At 45.1% G+C, this 19,736-nt stretch overlaps 1 protein-coding gene across 2 annotated transcripts; it reads right to left on the bottom strand.

The window, feature by feature from the left end:
* Positions 1-1,198: 1,198 nt before the first annotated feature.
* On the bottom strand, positions 1,199-3,459 carry LOC136318578 (serum amyloid A-2 protein-like). Of its 2 annotated transcripts, none has more exons than XM_066251094.1 (4): positions 3,331-3,459; positions 2,858-2,952; positions 1,941-2,079; positions 1,199-1,497 (listed from the first exon to the last, which is right to left on the bottom strand). In XM_066251094.1, exons 2-4 carry the CDS (start codon positions 2,946-2,948, stop codon positions 1,332-1,334), a joined length of 396 nt encoding a protein of 131 aa, XP_066107191.1. In that variant the 5' UTR covers positions 2,949-2,952; positions 3,331-3,459; the 3' UTR covers positions 1,199-1,331. The 2 variants fall into 2 exon arrangements, with proteins under 2 accessions (XP_066107191.1, XP_066107190.1); XM_066251093.1 differs by having other exon boundaries at positions 3,253-3,371.
* Between the last annotated feature and the right edge of the window lie 16,277 nt (positions 3,460-19,736).

The raw sequence follows: 19,736 nt of genomic DNA, 5'->3' as shown, positions 1-19,736 counted from the left end.
TATGATAAAGCTTGCAAAGAAAGCATTGCTAGACAAAGTAATTATTCTACGATATAGTGAATTTCTGTCAGTGTAGATGGTATTTTAGTATAGATTTTGGTATTGATATATATATTCATCTTCAAGCCACAAAAATAACATTCTCTAAAACAAAACCTACAGCAAATATCCCCACTCTCCACAATCCCAAGCACTTCTTTCAGGTCTGACATCCTCTGAAGAATGCTTCTCTTCCTATTGTACTGATTCATTCAACAAGTGTTTGCTGAGCATCTCTAATATGGCAGGTGACTTGGCAGGTACTCGGGATATAAGAATGACATAAACAAGACAGACATGCTTCATCCCTTTGTGAGGAGACCTGAGGACAGCAATGTACAACAATCCAAGCAACAAAAACAAAGCAAATAACAGAAAAAGTAAACGAAGAAGTGAACAAAGTCATTCCAACCTTGATAGTTTTCAGAAGGAAAGAACAGCCATGTTACCACGACAGTGGTCAGAGAGGCCTCTCAGAAGAGGGAGCTCAGGTGAGGGGTTAGGAAAGGAAGTGAGCAGCCAGTGAGGAGCAGGTGGGAAGAGTGTTCTGGGTGGAGGGAACATCCTGTTCAAATGCACTATGGAAGTTAGTTGAACTACTTAATCTCGATGTTGTCACTGTGACTACATACCATGACATGTCCTGTGCCTGGATCTTTGCATGAGACAAAGAGCTAATGCAATGGATACTGCCTGGAGGCATTCCTTAGATGGCACAGAAAATTACTGGTTAATAATTGGATTAGTATGTGCTGCTGAGAAAAGAACCGAAGAAAAGGCAGCAGTTGCTAGAGCAGGATCCTCCAGGCAAGCCTTCCCGTGGCTGTGTGCCCTTCCCCCAGACAGCGACCACTGAGGAACAACACTAACAGAACAAGGTCCTGGGGCCTAGAAGGTGGCAGTACACAAGAAACTGGGTGAGGGAGTCTGGACACAGGAGGTCATGGAGCACAGGTATAACCCGAGGCACCAGAAGAGGAGCAGGTCTGATTAGGGGAAAAGTTGATGCACTGTGACTGTCTTGTATGTCCCTGAGAATGTGTCCCCCACACCAAACACACGGGCACAGTCTCAGACGTCACGTGGATATTAATCCATCACCCTGTGGTATCAAACAGGCAGTCTTCACACCAAGGAAATACAAACAATATTCAACCAATTCAATCTCTTAATCATTTATTAGATATCTATTAGATGCCATCCATCAGCATCAGGGAGGTAGAACTCAATGGCTGGGTGTCGCTGCCCTCAGGGGCTCACAGACCCGAATCCTGAGAGCAGAGTGAAGGAGCTCAGTACTTGCTGGGCAGGCCAGGAGGTCGGTAGCGATTGGGGTCCCCGCCACTCCGGCCCCATCTGTTGGCTTCCTGGTCAGCCATTGAGTCAGCCACTCCGTGACCACTGTCTCCATGTCTAAAAAGGTCTGCGGCTCGCCCATAAATATTCTCTCTGATATTGCTAGAATGAAGAAGGACAGGTAGGAGATGAATGAGGGGCTGATGAAGAACTGTCCCCCCCTCCCAACCCTACCCTTTCCAGGAATTAATGACTCTAAGAGGAGCCAGGAAAGAGAGGCTAAACACTCACCCAGCTGGGCACACCCACCCAGCTCTGGGGTCTCCACCCACACACTGGGTGGACAGCACCCATAGGCGAAAGTGGGAATCAGTCCTTGTCCCTCATTTCTCTTTTTGGGGACAGAACCAAACATCTTTTAGCCTTACTCTGGCTCTGTAGGCAGCCCAGGCCCCACGCTGGTGTGGAAGGATGGAGAAGGTGGGCATAGAACATGAGCAGGAGCCCACAGCCCCTATAGGTCCTTCTCTAGGGTTTATGCCCTCCTGATGCCCAAAGTCAGCCAGGCTCTGCACAATGCCCTGCATCCCCAGGAGCCCTGTTACCTGATCACTTCCGCAGCCCAGACGCCCCCGGGTCCCCTCTGTGCAGCATCATAGTTCCCCCGGGCGTGGAAGTATTTGTCTGAATTTTTGTAATTGGCTTCTCTCATGTCAGAGAAGGCTCTCCACATGTCTTTAGCCCCTGGTAAGCAAAGGACATGGCAAGGAGATATCAGGTGAAATACCAGAAAACTGTGAAACCTTAGAGAGGAAACAAGAATGAAAAATCTACCACTGACTCAATTTCAGCCTGTGGTCGCAACACCCTGGATACCAGAAATTGAGAAGAACATTCCTCAACTCTAGTCCTCACCGAGTCATTTAGGTGGGGACACAGCTGTGCTGTACCAGGTTGTCTGACTCCTGAGACACTGTCTATGGGTTCCTCCTCACTTAGGCCTTTGTGACATACATTTACAGAAGAGAAGTTAGTTGTCAATACACAATAGGAGTTGTCAACATGAGCAATCTTGAAAATTTGGGCCAGTGATTCTTTGTTGTTCTGGGTCTTCCTGAGTACTCAGGATGTTCACCAGAATGCCCGCGTCTCTGCCCACTAGGTGTGAGCAGCATATTCCTCCAGCGTGACAACCAAAAATGCCTCACACATTGCCACATGTTCATGAGGCACAAAACTGCCCATTAATAAGAACCTGTTTTAGGATGAAGCTACACCTGTTAGTGTCTGAAAACTTCGTGAGCAAGGTGGTGAGAGGGAGAGCAGATTCAGAGAAAGGTGCTGACACACAGCACTTCTGCCTGACGCCTAAGAAATGTGGTCCTGCAGACGGAACGCACCTGCACATTCTCCTACATCAAGCGACATACCTGACCCAGTAGCTCAGCCCCAAAGGAGCTCAGGGTGAACCCTAGTGTCCATGAATGCCACCCCGCCATTCTCCGTCTGCCAGTGACTTTACCTTCATAAACCTGTCCCGGGAATGAAAACCAGCCCTGGCTGCTGACTCCCAGGACCAAGGAGCAGAACACGAGGCCTGTGAAGAGCTTCATGGTGCTGGAATGAAAGGGGAGAGTCATGGAGACACGGGAAAGAATCCTTTGGGGATTCATATGTCAAAGAGAGCCTGGTTGTGCATCTAGGAAACCTCACTCAGAACCATGACCCTCAATTCTGAACCCATCGTCTCTGAGCCCAAGACTGTCTATGATGTTACCAAGGTGGCATTGGTGGAGGAAGAGTGCCGTCAAGACCAAACGGGTCCTAAAGCAGCCTGTAATTAATCATAAAGCATTAACTGTACTCCGCCAGTCCTGACCTCGTACAGGGCAAATTCAACACAGAATGATACTTTACCATGAATTCACAGGCTTGCTGGGAAAGACAGAACAGAGTAAGCTTTGGAAAACAATCACTCTTGGAGTAGTTCCTCACCAGAATTCCAGTGGAGGAGAGCTACCGTCCCTGCCTGCTGGGGACCGGTGACTGCTATTTATGTATACTGAGCCCTCCCTGCCGGGGACATGGGGGAGGGGGAGAAAAGCAGACTTGGACCTGGGCAAAGTCCCTGCAGGTCATTTCTCCTAGAAGTGTAGAAAGGAACACTTACTGGACACCAGTGTCTGTTTTTGTCCACAGGTCATTTTCCCGTTGTGCAACTCTGAGGAAACAAGGCAGACTTGCTCTGCCTTGGCAGCCATGGGGCAGGAGGCTGGCCCTGCTGTCTGAGTGAAGGGGACGAGGCAGGGCCACCTGGGCTGTGGACGGAAAGGGTGTGGGCCCATGATGGGACACCTAGGCTGCTGGAAGGTGTGCAGTGAGAGGACTCTCCTCCAGCCAGCACCTTGCTTTACTGGTCATCTCCTCAGGATGGTCCCTGCTGGGCCAGATGGCAGATGGTCAGAAATGAAACCCCTTTGAGTTCATGGCTAAAGCCCTTGAGCTCCTAAACTGACCCACCCAATCTCATGGGTGCCCTGCAAGGCTGCTTCCCCTCTCTGTCTGCATATGCTTGGCTCTCAGCTCCAAGGCACAGACTACAAGGCACAGACAGGCCTGCTCCGCTGTCAGCCCTGAAGCAGTGTCTTATGTAAGCCAGCTCCTTTATTTCTTCCCAGAACTCTGCATGGTGACAGATGGTTACTAGACTTATCGTGGTTATTATGTTATAAGGTATATATACATAAAATCATTATGTTGTACACCTGAAACTGATATGATATTGTATGCCAACTATAATTAAAATAATTTTAAATTTAAAATAAAAATAATAACCTGGCGTCTTTGGTGGGCGTGGGCATCAAGTGGAGGGGACTCTGCTTCCCAATCCTGGACACACCTCCGAATGGGAGTAGGTGTTTAGGTGCCAGGAACTGTGGGACCCAGGGCAGGCTGCTCCTTAATAGCCCAGAATGAGGTATTGAGTCCTTTCAGTCAAAGTTACTTGACAAGCACCCAATGCAAGAAAAGCACATCTACCCTCTCTTGTCCCCCACCACGTAGGAAGGAATTCTCTCCTGTGTAGATGCCTTCCCCGCTCCAGAGGGGAAGAGTCAGACTCCCAAGAAAGTCTGTATATGCAAACCTCGTTACTTATTTACCAAACACTACCCAAGCTCACACTTTGCTTAGATTCCTCATTAATGGGGACCAAAATCTATCCTACTGTGACCTGTCAGAGCTTCACAAATGTATTGTTTTTTGGTCAACCAAGTATTAAAAGCTGGCTGGTTTGATCTTTTGTCTCAACCTCATTTATGATCTCCCATGTCCGCACGTGAAATTAGTTTTTCTCCTCTTAATCTGGTCTCATGCCAATTTTACTATGAGTTTGGCCATAAGGCAGTGGTCCCCAACCTTTTTTGGGCCACGGACTGGTTTAATGTCAGAAAATGTTTTCACGGACCGGCCTTTAGGGTGGGACGAATAAATGTATCACATGACTGAGACAAGAGTCAAGAGTGAGTCTTAGACGGATGTAACAGAGGGAATCTGGTCATTTTTAAAAAATAAAACATCTTTCAGACTTAAATATAAATAAAATGGAAATAATGTAAGTTATTTATTCTTTCTCTGAGGACCGATACCAAATGGCTAATGGACCGGTACTGGTCCGCGGCCCGCAGGTTGGGGACCACTGCCATAAGGATCTATTCCACTCCCCAATAGAAATAAAGAATAAATTTTAAGAACCGTATAAAAGCACAGAGGACTGGAATATCTGTTATGGGAAAATGGCACCCCAACTGGAAAAGTGAACGGATCCTAATCAGGGGTATAACGGGGCAAAGCCTTTTGTCTCCTGTGTCTTCCTGGGGGTGGGGACACAGGATGTCACTGTCTGTCCTTTGTCACTGTGTGTTGAAAATATCAGCAGTTTTCTGCTCAGGGAGATGAAATCTATATGTATATAACCCACACATATATATAAATAGCGCCTCTAACTATCAAAAAAATATATACTGTGTGCCTCATCCTAACTGAAAACATTCCAGAAACAGAATTCTGGAGATTGTAGTTCATCCTAAACAAACTGACTTTGTTCTATTTGTCTAAAGACAGATGGAAGAGAAAGACCGAATGCCTGAAACCCAATGAAGTTCATATCTTACTTATTTCCTTTGCTTGATTTTTTTGAACTATCAGCATGTAAACTCTTTTTGACTCTCAGCTCCCTGGTTGTTTACTCAATTGTTACCTTAATACTTGACATTTTTTGAGGTACAGGGTCTCAAACTCTCAAACTCTTGATTTGAATAAGAAATCTAGAGTATGAGAGAAGAGAGATATACCAAGATTTCCTTGTGACTTTACAAAAATTTTTTATACTGTGTTGTTTATTTCATTGGGGAATAGAAGATGTTAATTACATCCATTATAACATTATTACCTGGGCAACAAATCAGTTAAGACAAACAGGCTGCATTCTTTTTTGAGATTACAAGTACAGAAAATTCAAACAATTTCTGAAGTCCATTTGCCTTATAAGACTATTAAAAACAACAACAATAAGTTCTTCCAAGAACCAATTTTCATTTAAATGAATTAAACTTAACAACAGAAACCATGTTTCTGCACTATTGTGCATAGTGGGCGCTCGTTCGGGACTTTATTCGTTCCATAAGTACTTGCTGAGCTCTCCTATGTACTAGAATGTCTCCAGCCTCATGATGTTGATGTTGTAGTGATCAATCAATAAGTATGTAACACAAAAATAGTGATATCCATCATTATCTAAATCAAATCCATTCCTGACAATGATTTTGGTAGCAATTGTTTTTAGGGAGTAAGGGTAGCAAATTTATGATAATCAATTATTTTCATAAATATTCTCAGAACCACTGAAACACCTATTTAACAATATATTAAGGATATCTCTACAGTATAAAACAATTAAAACGCCAATTAGGCCCTGGCTGGTTGGCTCAGTGGTAGAGCGTCGTCCTGGCGTGCAGAAGTCCCGGGTTCGATTTCCGGCCAGGGCACACAGGAGAAGTGCCCATCTGCTTCTCCACCCCTCCCCCTCTCCTTCCTCTCTGTCTCTCTCTCTTCCCCTCCCGCAGTGAGGCTCCATTGGAGCAAAGATGGCCCGGGCGCTGGGGATGGCTCCTTGGCCTCTGCCCCAGGTGCTAGAGTGGCTCTGGTCGCAAAAGAGGGACGCCCCAGAGGGGCAGAGTATCACCCCCTGGTGGGCAGAGCATCGCCCCCCTGGTGGGCGTGCCGGGTGGATCCCAGTCGGGCACATGCGGGAGTCTGTCTGACTGTTTCTCCCCGTTTCCAGCTTCGGAAAAATGCAGAAAAAAAAACACGAAAAAAAAAAACAACACGCCAATTACTAGGAGTTCATTTAATCATTAATGAGCCCATAGGTCTGTGTTTTGTTTGTAATCCACAATAATACTCGGGAGATTTAACAAGAATTCTATGTTCTTTTTACTCTGCAACAAATATATATATTTTTAATTTAGTGACAGGTGGGGAGGCAGAGACAGACTTCCTCATGCCCCCCAACTAGGATCCACCCAGCAAGCCCATAATGGGGCATACTCTGCCCATCTGGGGCCCTTGCTCCATTGCAACAGAAACCATCTTTCTAGCACCTGAGGCAGAGGCCATGGAGCCATCTTTAGCACCCAGGGCCAACTCACTCTAATAGAGACATGGTTGCTGGAGATGTGGAGAAGAAAGAGAGAGAGAGAGAAAGAGGCAAACGAGAGGATGAGAGGTGAAGAAGCAGATGGGCGTTTCTCCTGTGTGCCTTGACCAGGAATCAAACCCAGGACATCTACACACCAGGCCATGCTCTACCACTGAGCCAACAAATATGTAGTATAATATTTAAAAATTAAAAAAATTATTGAAATAATGAATACAACTAATCTTTCCATGATAAAATATATAGATGGTGACAGGATAAGTGAAAAAGTACATATCTAAGATTTATCTGTGTCCAAATTCAAGGAACTGGGTGACAGTTTTTTCTACTTGGCACTGGAAACTCTATATACAGATGGCTGTAAACACTGGTCTGAACTATAGATGATACAATATTTATTTATATTTTAGTGAGTGAGAGTGAGACAGGAACATACAGGAAGTGAGAGGGATGAGAAGCATCAACTCACAGTTGTGGCACCTTAGTTGTTTATTGATTGCTTTCTCATATGTGCCTTGACTGGGGGTGCAGAGACTCTAGCTAAGCCAATGACTCCTTGTTCAAGGTAGCAACCTCGCTCAAGCCAGTGACCTTTGCGCTCAAGCCAGCAAACATGAGGTCATTTCTACGATCCCATGCTCAATCGAGAGACCATGGTCCTCAGTGTTCCAGGTTCACGCTCTATCCACTGTACCTCCATCTGGTCAGCCTAATTGATACAATTATTGAAACACACATGTAAAATAGATATAGTGTGTTGTTTTTACTTTCTATAACCCAAGTCCGGGTAATGTGAGACTATGTCTGAATTAACTTTTTTTTAGTTCAAGTCAGAAACTCAGGGTAGAGGTTTCCAAAGCCCTATTATTAGTGGACGACCCCTTTATAAAACAAGGCTTCACCTGTGTTTCAGTCAATCAAATCAGTTCCTAAAATTAAGAAAAAAAGGGGGAATAAAAGAAGATATACATCTTATCTATATGTTAAGCATAAATTAAAAGAATTTATAAAATGGGCACCTTTCTTAAAGAATAAATGCAGAGTGTGAGTTAACTTTTTAAATGCCTATTAATATTTTATATATATATAATATTAATATCCTAATCACTCATTAGCAACAGGCGTCACTGTTTTCTGCAGAGTCTAAACCTAAGGATGGCCTTAGGTGCTGATTGGACAGGTTACCCCCAGTAACAGGAGAGATGGCAGAGTACATGGGAGTAAATGCATGTAAATCAGCGGATTCAGTGGTGGGAGCCCATGGAAGTTTATTTCTGATTGCTTCCATTTTTCCACGAAGTTGGAAGTAAAGTCCTCAACTGAGAGAAGGATGAAAGAGAAAGAGGGTAGAAATTCCAGGAGAGGAGTGGATAATGGGCATCTAGGAGAATGGCAAAATAAATTAACTTGGGAAGTGTTAACAGGATTGTAAGGCAGCTTAAAGGTCATGAATTTACAGTGAGACTAGTCACTGTGGTTGTGTAGTTTTATCTGACCACATTCAGCTGCCAAAGGGCAGCCCTGAAATAAGTGGGAAATGGGATATCACCACTCAGTAAATACTTGTTGAAGTATCACGTCAATGAATACACGCGCAGATCTATGGGGAACTCATCTAAAGATGCGGGAGAGTCATAGGGTATAAGCAGAGAGTTAACAAAAGTAGTGGCAGATAAGCGCGAGCATAACACACTCCAAGGTCCAAGGGCCCACAGGACCTCTGGGGACAGAGCTGCCCAGAGTGTAGTAGGATCAGGTATTTCTCTCATAAAAGAAGGGGAGAGAATGAAGAAGGTATATTTTAAGATGGACGATAGACAACAGAGGGAAACCAGGAACACCAGTCCTTTACCTGTCAGGATGCATCCTAATCTGCCTGTCTGCATTTCTGAGTTTGGCCCTATGGTGCGCAGACCCAGGGGTAGGAAGGAACCTTGTGTGGCATATTGACAGACAATCTGCTGTGTATCTAAGCACAGCATCTCACAAATAACAGGCTCTCATAATTTTTATTGATCAAATGAATCAATGAGTGAATAAAGGAGGTGAAGTAATCTGCATAGATTGAAAGAAGTAGTGTGAAGGTGGTGTTTGGAAGTTAAGAAAATGAAAAAGCGCCCTGGCCGGTTGGCTCAGCGGTAGAGCGTCGGCCTAGCGTGCGGAGGACCCGGGTTCGATTCCCGGCCAGGGCACACAGGAGAAGCGCTATTTGCTTCTCCACCCCTCCGCCGCGCTTTCCTCTCTGTCTCTCTCTTCCCCTCCCGCAGCTGAGGCTCCATTGGAGCAAAGATGGCCCGGGCGCTGGGGATGGCTCTGTGGCCTCTGCCTCAGGTGCTAGAGTGGCTCTGGTCGCAACATGGCGACGCCCAGGGTGGGCAGAGCATCGCCCCCTGGTGGGCAGAGTGTCGCCCCTGGTGGGCGTGCCGGGTGGATCCCGGTCGGAGCGAATGCGGGAGTCTGTCTGACTGTCTCTCCCTGTTTCCAGCTTCAGAAAAATGAAAAAAAAAAAAAAAGAAAATGAAAAAGCTTTGAAACATGATGCGTGCTGTGTAATATTCATCATTTAGAGATGAACAGATAAACATGGACATTGTTTATATGCAGTAAAATCCCAGCTGACTTGGAATGGTTGAACTTACTGTAAAAAAATATGTATCCAGAAAGCAAGCATCCTCGCATCTACCATTATCATACTGTTATTATGCATCATCATCTGGATTATTGTGATGAATCCTTGGTGGCTTCCCTGTGTCCCTCCGTGTCCCCAATTAGTCTCTTCTCCATATATCAACCAGATGTGAAAACACAAGACAGACCATGTCACTCTCTGCTCAAAACCCTCTCAGTTTTACCCATTGCAGAAGTGAAGGCCCTAACAATGGCTTACAAGACAACTCTTTCTCACTCACTCCTCATAGCCTACTCTCTCCCCTCGCTCCTTTTCCTCCAGTCACACTGCTCTGCTCCCTGTTCTTCAAACCCCTACCACATCTCACCCAGGGGCTTGGATTAGCTATTCCTTTCATCTGGAACATTCTTTCCCCAGGTATTGGCATATTGGAACTTTAAGGGGAGCAAGATGTTACGTATTAGGATGCTGGGAGGTTTCAATGATATAATTACTGTATTATTCGCTCCATAAGACGCACCTGGTCATAAGACGCACCTAGGGTTTTAAGGAGGAAAATAAGAAAAAAAATAATTCAAACCAAATGATGTTAAAATATTTAATAAAATATACCACAATAATATTTCAACAATGTAAACTCAGCAGCAATATTAACAACCATTAGCACTGTTATTAACAAATGAGAAGAGACTTTAATGTTCTAATACTCTTCTAGTTGTCCGGGAACCCCAGGAACTCATCGTCGCTTGTGTCAGAATTTAAGAAGCTCAGTTGCTCACAATCACTGGTATCACTTTGTTCACTATTTTCATAAATGGTACCATCTTCAGTGCCATCTTAAAGCATTGCTAATGTCACATTTTTTGAATGACCGTAACACGATTGCATTCTTCACTGACTGCCTTGATGTTTTAACCCATTCACAAACTTGAATGGTAGTGCGTCTTTTCATTCATCCAGTTGGTGTCAGATCATGATTACCAGCTGCCATCTATTTGTTCCACTCTTCTCACATAAAGACCTTAAACGGTTTGTTGATGGAAACGTTGAGAGGTTGCAACTGGCTAGTATGACCCCCAGGAATTACAGTTAGATGAGTCTTCACTTTTTTAAAGATCTTTTTTGTGTGTGGTTTTGCTAATATATGCTCTAAACTGGTCAAGCACTACTAATAGGGCAGATTTTTCAGAAGCCCTCTAGGACGTTTGGACCAAACTTTTTCAATCCACACTCTCATTCCATTTTCATCCATCCATCCTGTCTCATGAACCCCTCTGCTGCTGCACTAGGGAAAGTCCAGTTATTTTTTACTCTAATGTCACTCCATAGGCAAACTACCTCGATTACAGCTGGAATAAACTGAAGGAGATGAGCAGCATAGCCTGCTCCGTCTGCCGCTGCTTTGCCTGTGCTCCCACGGGCCTCCCAGCTCACTGCACATGCCTTACCCTTGGTCCCTCTTCTATTTGCCAGCCAACCAGCCAATGAAATGCTATTAGGCTGGCAACAAGTGACATCAGCACTTCACTGAGAGCTTCAGCAGCTGCAGCGCAGCCCTCCATCGCTGCAGCACACCTCTCACATCTGCCCTCGATGATGCTAGATCAATGCGCCATCACAACCTTGCTTGCCTTCCCTGCTGCGCTGCATGCAACTGTGGAAACCGGAACAGGAGATCACTGAGCAGATGCAGGTTCCGTGCACACTGCTAAGAAAAATGAACATTTGCTTCATAAGACACACAGCATTTTCCCCTCCACTGTTGGGGAAGAAAGTGTGTCTTATGTAGTGAAAAATACAATACTATCTGTTGCAATGAATATATTGGAATGAGGGCTGTGAATGAAGTGTGGAAATTTTCCGTGAAGGTTGGAGAGGAGTGGGGAGATATAGCAACAAATACAGTGGAGAGCTGTTTTATACCCAAACATTACTAATCAGATTGTCTAAAACAGAAGCATCTTGTGGGTGTTTTAAGAATGCAAATTCCTGGGCCAGAACCTTGAAAACCCTGATTCAGCAAGTTTGGAGTTGACTTTAACAATACCTGTATTTGAAAATCTCCCTGCTGTGGAAATCATTTGCAAAGATAACACTGGTGAAGCTGGAGAGAGGGCAGTAAAGAATTTGACAGAGACCTAGGAGACAAAGCTCTAAAAGCATTGGGGGTAAAGACAGCAGAGATGGCAGTGGGGGGTAAAAAGATGAAGACTCTCTTTCCCATTCTCTTGTTCAGGAATGGCAGGAGGCTTACCCCATGGGAGGAGACCACAGTAAGTGGAATCAACAGGAGAAAAGCAAGGTTCAGTTTCTGTAACAGGGGAAGGAAATAGGCCAAGTTCAAGGAGGGTATTTCCCCCAGTGTCTTCTCACCCAGAGCTCTTTGAAAGGCAGTAGTGGGAGATCAGGTGGAGTGTAGAGAAGGAGGAGTCTGACCCAGAGAGAAATTCATTTATGTGAAGTGAAGCAGGGACAGGATAGCAGTTAAAGGAAGCAGTGAGTTAGCATCCTGGTTCATGACAGCAAGCTGAGATTCCATATTGTTTTGGGGCTGAGTGTGGGAGGCCATGTTCTGGAAGGCTGATACTTATCAGCTGGTAGGACTACCTCCCCACAGCCCCGAAGGACTGTTATATGACCAGTAGAGATGCCTTTCTGATGTCCTCCCAAAGTTTCCACAGTCTACTCTTAATAGAAGTTCCAGAGAGAATGGAGGGACAAAGGAAGAGGGTAGGGGAAGGAGTGGGTTAATGAGGGGAGGTATGGTAAACTCTCAACACATGGAAATGTATAAATGGAAAATATATAAATAAGAAGTTAAGTTTTTAGCCCTGGCTGGTTGGCTCAGCGGTAGAGCGTCGGCCTGGCGTGCGGGGGACCCGGGTTTGATTCCCGGCCAGGGCACACAGGAGAAGCGCTCATTTGCTTCTCCACCCCCCTCCCTCCTTCCTCTCTGTCTCTCTCTTCCCCTCACGCAGCCAAGGTTCCATCAGAGCAAAGATGGCCCGGGCGCTGGGGATGGCTCCTTGGCCTCTGCCTCAGGTGCTAGAGTGGCTCTGGTTGCAGCAGAGCGACGCACCCTGGTGGGCAGATCGTCGCCCCTGGTGGGCGTGCCGGGTGGATCCCGGGCAGGCGCATGCGGGAGTCTGTCTGACTGTCTCTCCGCGTTTCCAGCTTCAGAAAAATACAAAAAAAAAAAAAAAGAAAGAAAGAAAGAAAGAAAGAAAGAGAAAGAAAGAAAGAAAGAAAGAAAGAAAGAAAGAAAGAAAGAAAGAAAGAAAGAGAAAGTTTTTAAGCTGATACACATCATTCAAACTTGGAGACACTTGGCCTAATAGGCTAGGCCTTTACCTTTTGAGACCTCTAATTACTGGAAAGGGCATACAACTTTTCTTCCTATGCCAGGGGTTTTATTTATCTATGAATAAAACACTCATAGAGCCGCACTCAGTTCACATGTGCCTCAGATCGCCTAGGAACGACTCTCTTTTACTCATTAAGAAACAATCCATGGAATCCATCTGCAAAGCCTTTTTTTTTCTTTCTTTTTTTTTTTTTTTTTTTTTTTTTTTTGAGACAGACAGAGAGTCAGAGAGAGGGATAGATAGGGACAGACAGACAGAAATGGAGAGAGATGAGAAGCATCAATCATCAGTTTTTCATCGTGGTACTTTAATTGTTCATTGATTGATTTCTCATATGTGCCTGACAGGGGGGCTACAGCAGACTGAGTAACTCCTTGCTCAAGCCAGTGACCTTGGATCCAAGCTGGTGAGCTTTGCTCAAACCAGATGGGCTTGCTCTCAAGCTGGCGACCTCGGGGTCTCAAACTTGGGTCTTCTGCATTCCAGTCTGATGCTCTATCCACTGCGCCATCGCCTGGTTAGGCTGCAAAGCTCTATCTGATGAAGTTATAGGAGAGTATAAATGGCTCACTCAAGGACCAGAACATCCTTGGACATTCTTCTCTCTACTTCAGCACCTTGCTTTCATTCCTTAACAAATGTTCTTTTCTGGAAACTGGTACACCTTTTACAAATATTAAGGGTGATTTATGGTAATTCCAGTTTGAATGACTTGATTTGGAAGAATGCCATTGGACAGAGCTATCTCAGAAACAGGGACTAAGAAACCCGGACTTTGCCCCATTCCATTGTTTCATGCTTATCTCTACACAAGGTTCTGTTACAAAACAGCAGAATACCTTTCTAGTAGAGATTGTGACACTGAGTTCCCAACACAGATCCTAAAACCCAGCCATCTGGACATGGAGGAAGCACGACCTAGAAGTTGAGAGCCAAGCCCTGGATTCAGACAAATCTAGTGTGACTTCTGCTCTGTCATATACTCATATTGTAGAAGAGTGTATAATGACTTGGAGAAGTGTAGATGATGTCTTAAGGGGAGAAGAGTACAGTAGAGTCTGGCCTAATTTTTATTCACAGACATTTTCTCACAGTGAAACAAAACCTAGGAATTTGCATATCTAACAGTATCCATGTTTCTAGTTAGTGAGAAGTATTCTTGTTATTCTGGGCTTTCAGAACTATCTATGATGACATGTTTATTCATTTATCAGTTCGTCTTTGAGTGCCTACTTCACTAGATGTTGGGTGTAAAGCCAGGAGGCAGGGCCAGGGCCACCATCAGAGCAGCCCAGCCCATGCAGGTTCGCACTGGATTCGGACAGTCGGTAAAGAAACAACGGAGCCAAAAACTGATGGGCCATTTTCTTTAACTCTAGCTTGCACCCGGCGGGCAAGTAAAAAATATACACTGGGCTCCAAAAGCCACTCACATTCAGTGCTCACAAAGCCACTGACTTATCCGAGTTTCCTAGAATCAAAGGTTTCTAGCTCACCAGCCTTATTCTCCTCAGTTCCCCATCTCCTTCCTTATCCCAGATACAAACTCTACACAAACTGGCATCTCACTCAGCACTCCGCCATCTTGGCTGCTTCTCCTGGCCTCCTCCACGTGGCCTTTCTCTGCTCTCCTCTGCTCTCTCTCTTCTAATGATAATCTCAGGAACCAAGAGGGCAAACTCTCGTTCCGTCCCCATTTTATAGTGTAGAAATCCAAACCCTTAATCCAATATACATAACAGGGAAGTCTCTAATACAAAGTCACTTCTCTGAGGCATGATAGGATTGTACCACCTCACACCAAAAAGGGTGGGACAGGCTTAATCCCCAAACCAAGGCTACAAGGATTCTGCTTGCCCCTAGCCCACCCCAACACACATTAATATCACCTGGGCGACTGCCTCCTCGTGTTATCTTTAACAAAGTGAGCATAATACATTTTATCTGCCCAACATTGGGCATACATGGAGATGGGGGTGGGGGATAACCAGATGCAGGCTGTGTATTGGGCAGATAATATATATTATGCTCACTTTGTTAAGGATGGCACTGCCCACATGGAAGCCCGTCACCCAGGTGATATTAATGTGTGTTGGGGGCAGGCTGTGGGCAGGCAGGATTTTTGTAGCCCAGGGCTTGGTTTTAGGACTAAGCCTTTCCCACCCTTTTTGATGTGGGGTGGTGCAATCCCATCATGACTCAGATAAGTGACTTTGTATTAGCAAGTTCCCTATTTTGTATATTGGTTTAAGGTTTTGATTTCTGCACTATAAAGTGGGACAGACTGGGAGCTTGCTCTCTCAGTTCCTGAGATTAGCATTAGAGAGGTGTAAAGCCAGTAACCAAGGCCACTATCCTCACAGCAGACAGGCCCATGCAGGTTCGCATTGGATTTGGACAGTCAGTATTGAAACACCGGAGCCAAGAACTGATGGGCCATCATTTTTAATCCTAGCTTGCACCTGGCAGGCAAGTAAAAACACACACTGGGCTCCAAAACCCACTCACATTCAGTGCTCACAAAGCTACTGACTTATCCAAGTTTCCTAGAATCAAAGGTTTCTAGCCATCTTAGCTGCTTCTCCTGGCCTTTTCCACATGGCCTTTCTCTGCTCTCCTCTCTAATGCTAATCAATGAAACTAAGAACGGAAGCTCCCATTCTGCACCCATTTTATAGTTTAGAAATCAAAACCTTTAATCCAATATACAAACAAGAAAGTCTCTGATACAAAGTCACTTATCTGGGGCATGATGGGATTGCACCACCCCCATCAAAAAGGGTGGGAAAGGCTTCATCCTAAAACCAAACCCCAGGATACAGGCATCTTGCCTGCCCATAGCTCGTTCCCAACACACTAATATCACCTGGGCAACGGGCTTCCATGTGGGCAGCGCCATCTTTAACAAAATGAGCATAATATATTTTATCTGCCCAACAAGAGGAAAGCAGAGAAGGCCAGCATGTGGAGGAGGCCTGGGGAAGCATCCACGATGGTGGAGTGCTGAGTGGGAAGCATGTGAATGGCCATGATGGCGGCTCCTGGCTTTACATTTGGCATAGTCTGTGGCAGGATTAGATACAGATGAGTATGGAGCCACTACCACCTTTGAGCGGTGGAGTAGGGGACAGGCTGCTGTTATGGTTCTCCATCGTTGTCCTTTTGGGGACTATAGGCCTGCTGACATTTACAGCCATGCGTGAGGAAACCGAGAGCTCTGTGGAAGAGGCTGCCCGGGACCTGCAAACCGAGCTGTGGAAGGAGCTGGAACAAACGTGGGAGAAAGAGATGCCGTCCCTGGAGCTAAAGCCAGCACCGCAGGAGATCGACCAGGTTCACAATATTTGTTTGGAAATGGAGCAGACGCTGGAGAAGGAATCACAGGTTCGTGAGTTGCATCCTGCCCTGGACATTGTGGAGAGCCAGCAGCGGCAGGAGGCAGGGGCTGAGGCTGAGGCTGAGGCCAGGTACGGAGCTGTAAGGTCTGTGGAACAAAAGGCTGCAGCAGCCGGGGCCTCGAGACCAGGAGCTGGTATTTTCAGTTCCTCTTTGGAGGTTGAAGAGAAATGGTCTGGAGTTGCGATCCACAGTCTCCAGAAGGTGAGAGCCCAGCAGCAAGGAGTACTTGTTATGTCCTTGGTAGGTCTGTGATTTGGGGACATAAGGGTGAGTGCCATCATGCTCTCTGAAGCAGAGATGGAAATGCTGACTGCCATTGCCATGTGCTCCTCTCTGAAACAGTGTAAGACCTGCCAGGACAGCAGGGATGAGGGAGGTGGCTGATGCCCCATGTGTGTGGACTGATTTTCTGGACTATGACTGGAGTGGGCACTGGCTCCTTTGTTGGATGGACTTACGGATTTTGGACAATGTGAAATACCCTGATGAGGGTGGGGCACGGCTTTGCTGGAAGCACCACCCTGTCCCCGGATTTTTTTCCCATGGCTATAAAAAAAGGTCGAGGACATTTTGCGCTTTTGGCAAAGTGCTCTGGGTCTGGTGAAGAGTACCTTTGTAATTGTTGAAATTGTATGATTTATAATGTTGTAATTTGTGTAATGTGCCTAATTTTCTTGCACAGGGATGCCGGTGGTGTAGTTGTGGGTAGTAAAGTGACCATAGGGGTGCATTGTTGGGCAGATAAAATATATTATGCTCATTTTGTTAAAGATGGCACTGCCCACATGGAAGCCGTCGCCCAGGTGATATTATTGTGTGTTGGGGGCAGGCTGACAGCAGGCAGGATCCTTATACCCTGGGGCTTGGTTTTAGGACTAAGCCTTTCCCACCCTTTTTGATGTGGGGTGGTGCAATCCCATCATGACTCAGATAAGTGACTTTGTATTAGCGACTTCCCTATTTTGTATATTGGATTAAAGGTTTTGATTTCTGCACTATAAAGTGGGGCAGACTGGGATCTTGCTCTCTCGGTTCCTAAGATTAGCATTAGAGAGGAGAACAAAGAAGGCCATGTGGAGGAGGCCAGGAGAAGCATCCAAGATGGTGGAGTGTTGAGTGAGAAGCCAGTTTGTGCAGAGTTTGTGCAGAGAGAAGGAAGGAGATGGGGAACAGAGGTGAATAAGTCTGGTGAGCTAGAAACCTTTGATTCTAGGAAACTCGGATAAGTCAGTAGCTTTGTGAGCATTGAATGAGTGGGTTTTGGAGCCCAGTGTGTGTTTTTACTCGCCTGCCGGGTGCAAGCTAGGATTAAAGCTAATGGCCCACCAGTCTCGGCTCTGTTGTTTCATTACCATTTGACCGAATCCAATGCGAACCTGCATGGGCCAGGCTGATGTGATTGTGGCCTTGGCTACTGGTTTAACACCCTGCCTTTATAAAAATGACATGTGTAATTAGGGAGAAAAAGAATTATATGTGCATAGAAAAATATCTCATAATTGTTTGAAGATAAAATCAGTAAGATACCAATAAATACATGGGAATGATTATGTAGAAAAAAAGTATGATGAAAGGAAAGAGAAGGTAAGGTGACACCAACCCTCCTAAGATTGTTTCCCTGAAGAAGAACTAACTATCCCTGCAGACTAACATCATTCCTCAACCCATCTTGTCCTTCTCAAGCTTAGTAATATCAGATATGGCTCAGCTGCCAAAGGGCTCCCTGCTCTCTTACTTCCTGCCCTCCCTCCATTGATTCTTAGAATCGGGAGGACAGAAGAAATGACTTCCTTCTAGTTGTTTGTTGTTGTTTTTTTACTGAACGAGCTAATCAGCTGATATATAAAAGACCAACTGTTAAGTATGTGAAGTCCTCATTCTGCCTGGTGTGTGTTCCTTCTTATAAAGCCCACACGCCCTCATGAAGAATATCACTTGGTTTGTCCAATTTGCGTTCTCTAGGCACCAGAAACCCAGAATCAACCCTGTTGGTATTCAATGCTCTCTGTTCTCCCAGAAGCTGTTGACCAAGCCTCATTGCTCCCCTGAAGCCTCCCAGACTCTACCTGATGGAACTAAGCAAGGAAAACCCATGCTGGGGAACATGTGGGGTTCAGTCATGAGCCCACCGTCAGCAACAGTGAGACCTCCCTGAGAGCCTGGCACTGAGGTTGTGAATGTAAAAAAAGAGTCTATATTGGGTTTCCCAATATTTTCTTGTTCTTCCTAAATATTTGCAGAAAGAGGTAGTGAATTATAGGCAACCCAAAACCCCAAGGCTCTTTTGGAATTGTACAGTATTGTTGAAACTAAGAACTCATTGGGGAGAAAAAAAATTTTAAATCTCAAATATTCTTCTTAAGGTCTATTTAAAATTTCAAGTAATCAGCTATAAGTATATCTTATGAATCATCATTAAACCTCTGTACAGCTAAGCTATTCAAGTATCTAGCTTGTTTAGCATGTATTTCAATTTTATAATACAAAAGATTTAATCCTAGATAGACAGTAATATGTTATGTCATAAAAGAGATTATTTTTCCTTTACATTCATGACAGGAACATCTAACCTGGGAAATTTGCTGATTATAATTGAGCAAAGTCAAATTTTTAGATTTACCAGAGAGTCTGTCTCAATCTGAGTAGTTAGCAAAACAGGGAATGTTTGTTTGACCCTCTGTGCCCTAGACATTCTGGAATTCCCTGGTTCTCATACCTTCAGAGACCTGTGGTTTACAACATACTGGTTCAATAAACAAAAGGTCCTTTCAGTTCCAAGTGATTTGCCTTCCAATTTTCTTTTCAGTAAAACCTATTCTTGGCCCTGAATGGGTGGCTCAGTGGATCAAGAACCCTCTTGACACATGGAGGTTGCAGGTTTGATCCCTGATCAGGGCACATATGAGAAGAAACCAATGAGTACACAACTAAATGAAACAACTAAGAGGAATGAGTTGATGATTCTCTCTCTCTCAAATCAAAGGGGAGAAAAACTGATTCTCTGCTTAAATGGAGACTCACACTTCTCTTTCCATAACCCCAGAAGTATATCCTGTGGTCAGAACTCCTGAGTATACTGCCCAGAATCAGGGCCCTCCCATTCTCTGAAGCTCCCGATGATTCAAGAGCTCCCAGTTCACCACATTTACTCCCAGGGATGGGGAACTCATAGCCAGGAGAACTGACCCCACCGAATCTTAGAAGGGAAGCACGGGCAGGTGCCACTCATAGATAGAGTGAGGATAATGACAACTTGAGTTCCTGCTTAGCATAATCACCCATCTTGTCATAT

Source organism: Saccopteryx bilineata, chromosome 1 (genome assembly GCF_036850765.1).
Source record: "Saccopteryx bilineata isolate mSacBil1 chromosome 1, mSacBil1_pri_phased_curated, whole genome shotgun sequence".
Classification (NCBI taxonomy): domain Eukaryota; kingdom Metazoa; phylum Chordata; class Mammalia; order Chiroptera; family Emballonuridae; genus Saccopteryx; species Saccopteryx bilineata.
Note: the sequence above shows the minus strand (reverse complement) of the source record. Positions and strands in the feature narration are given on the sequence as shown.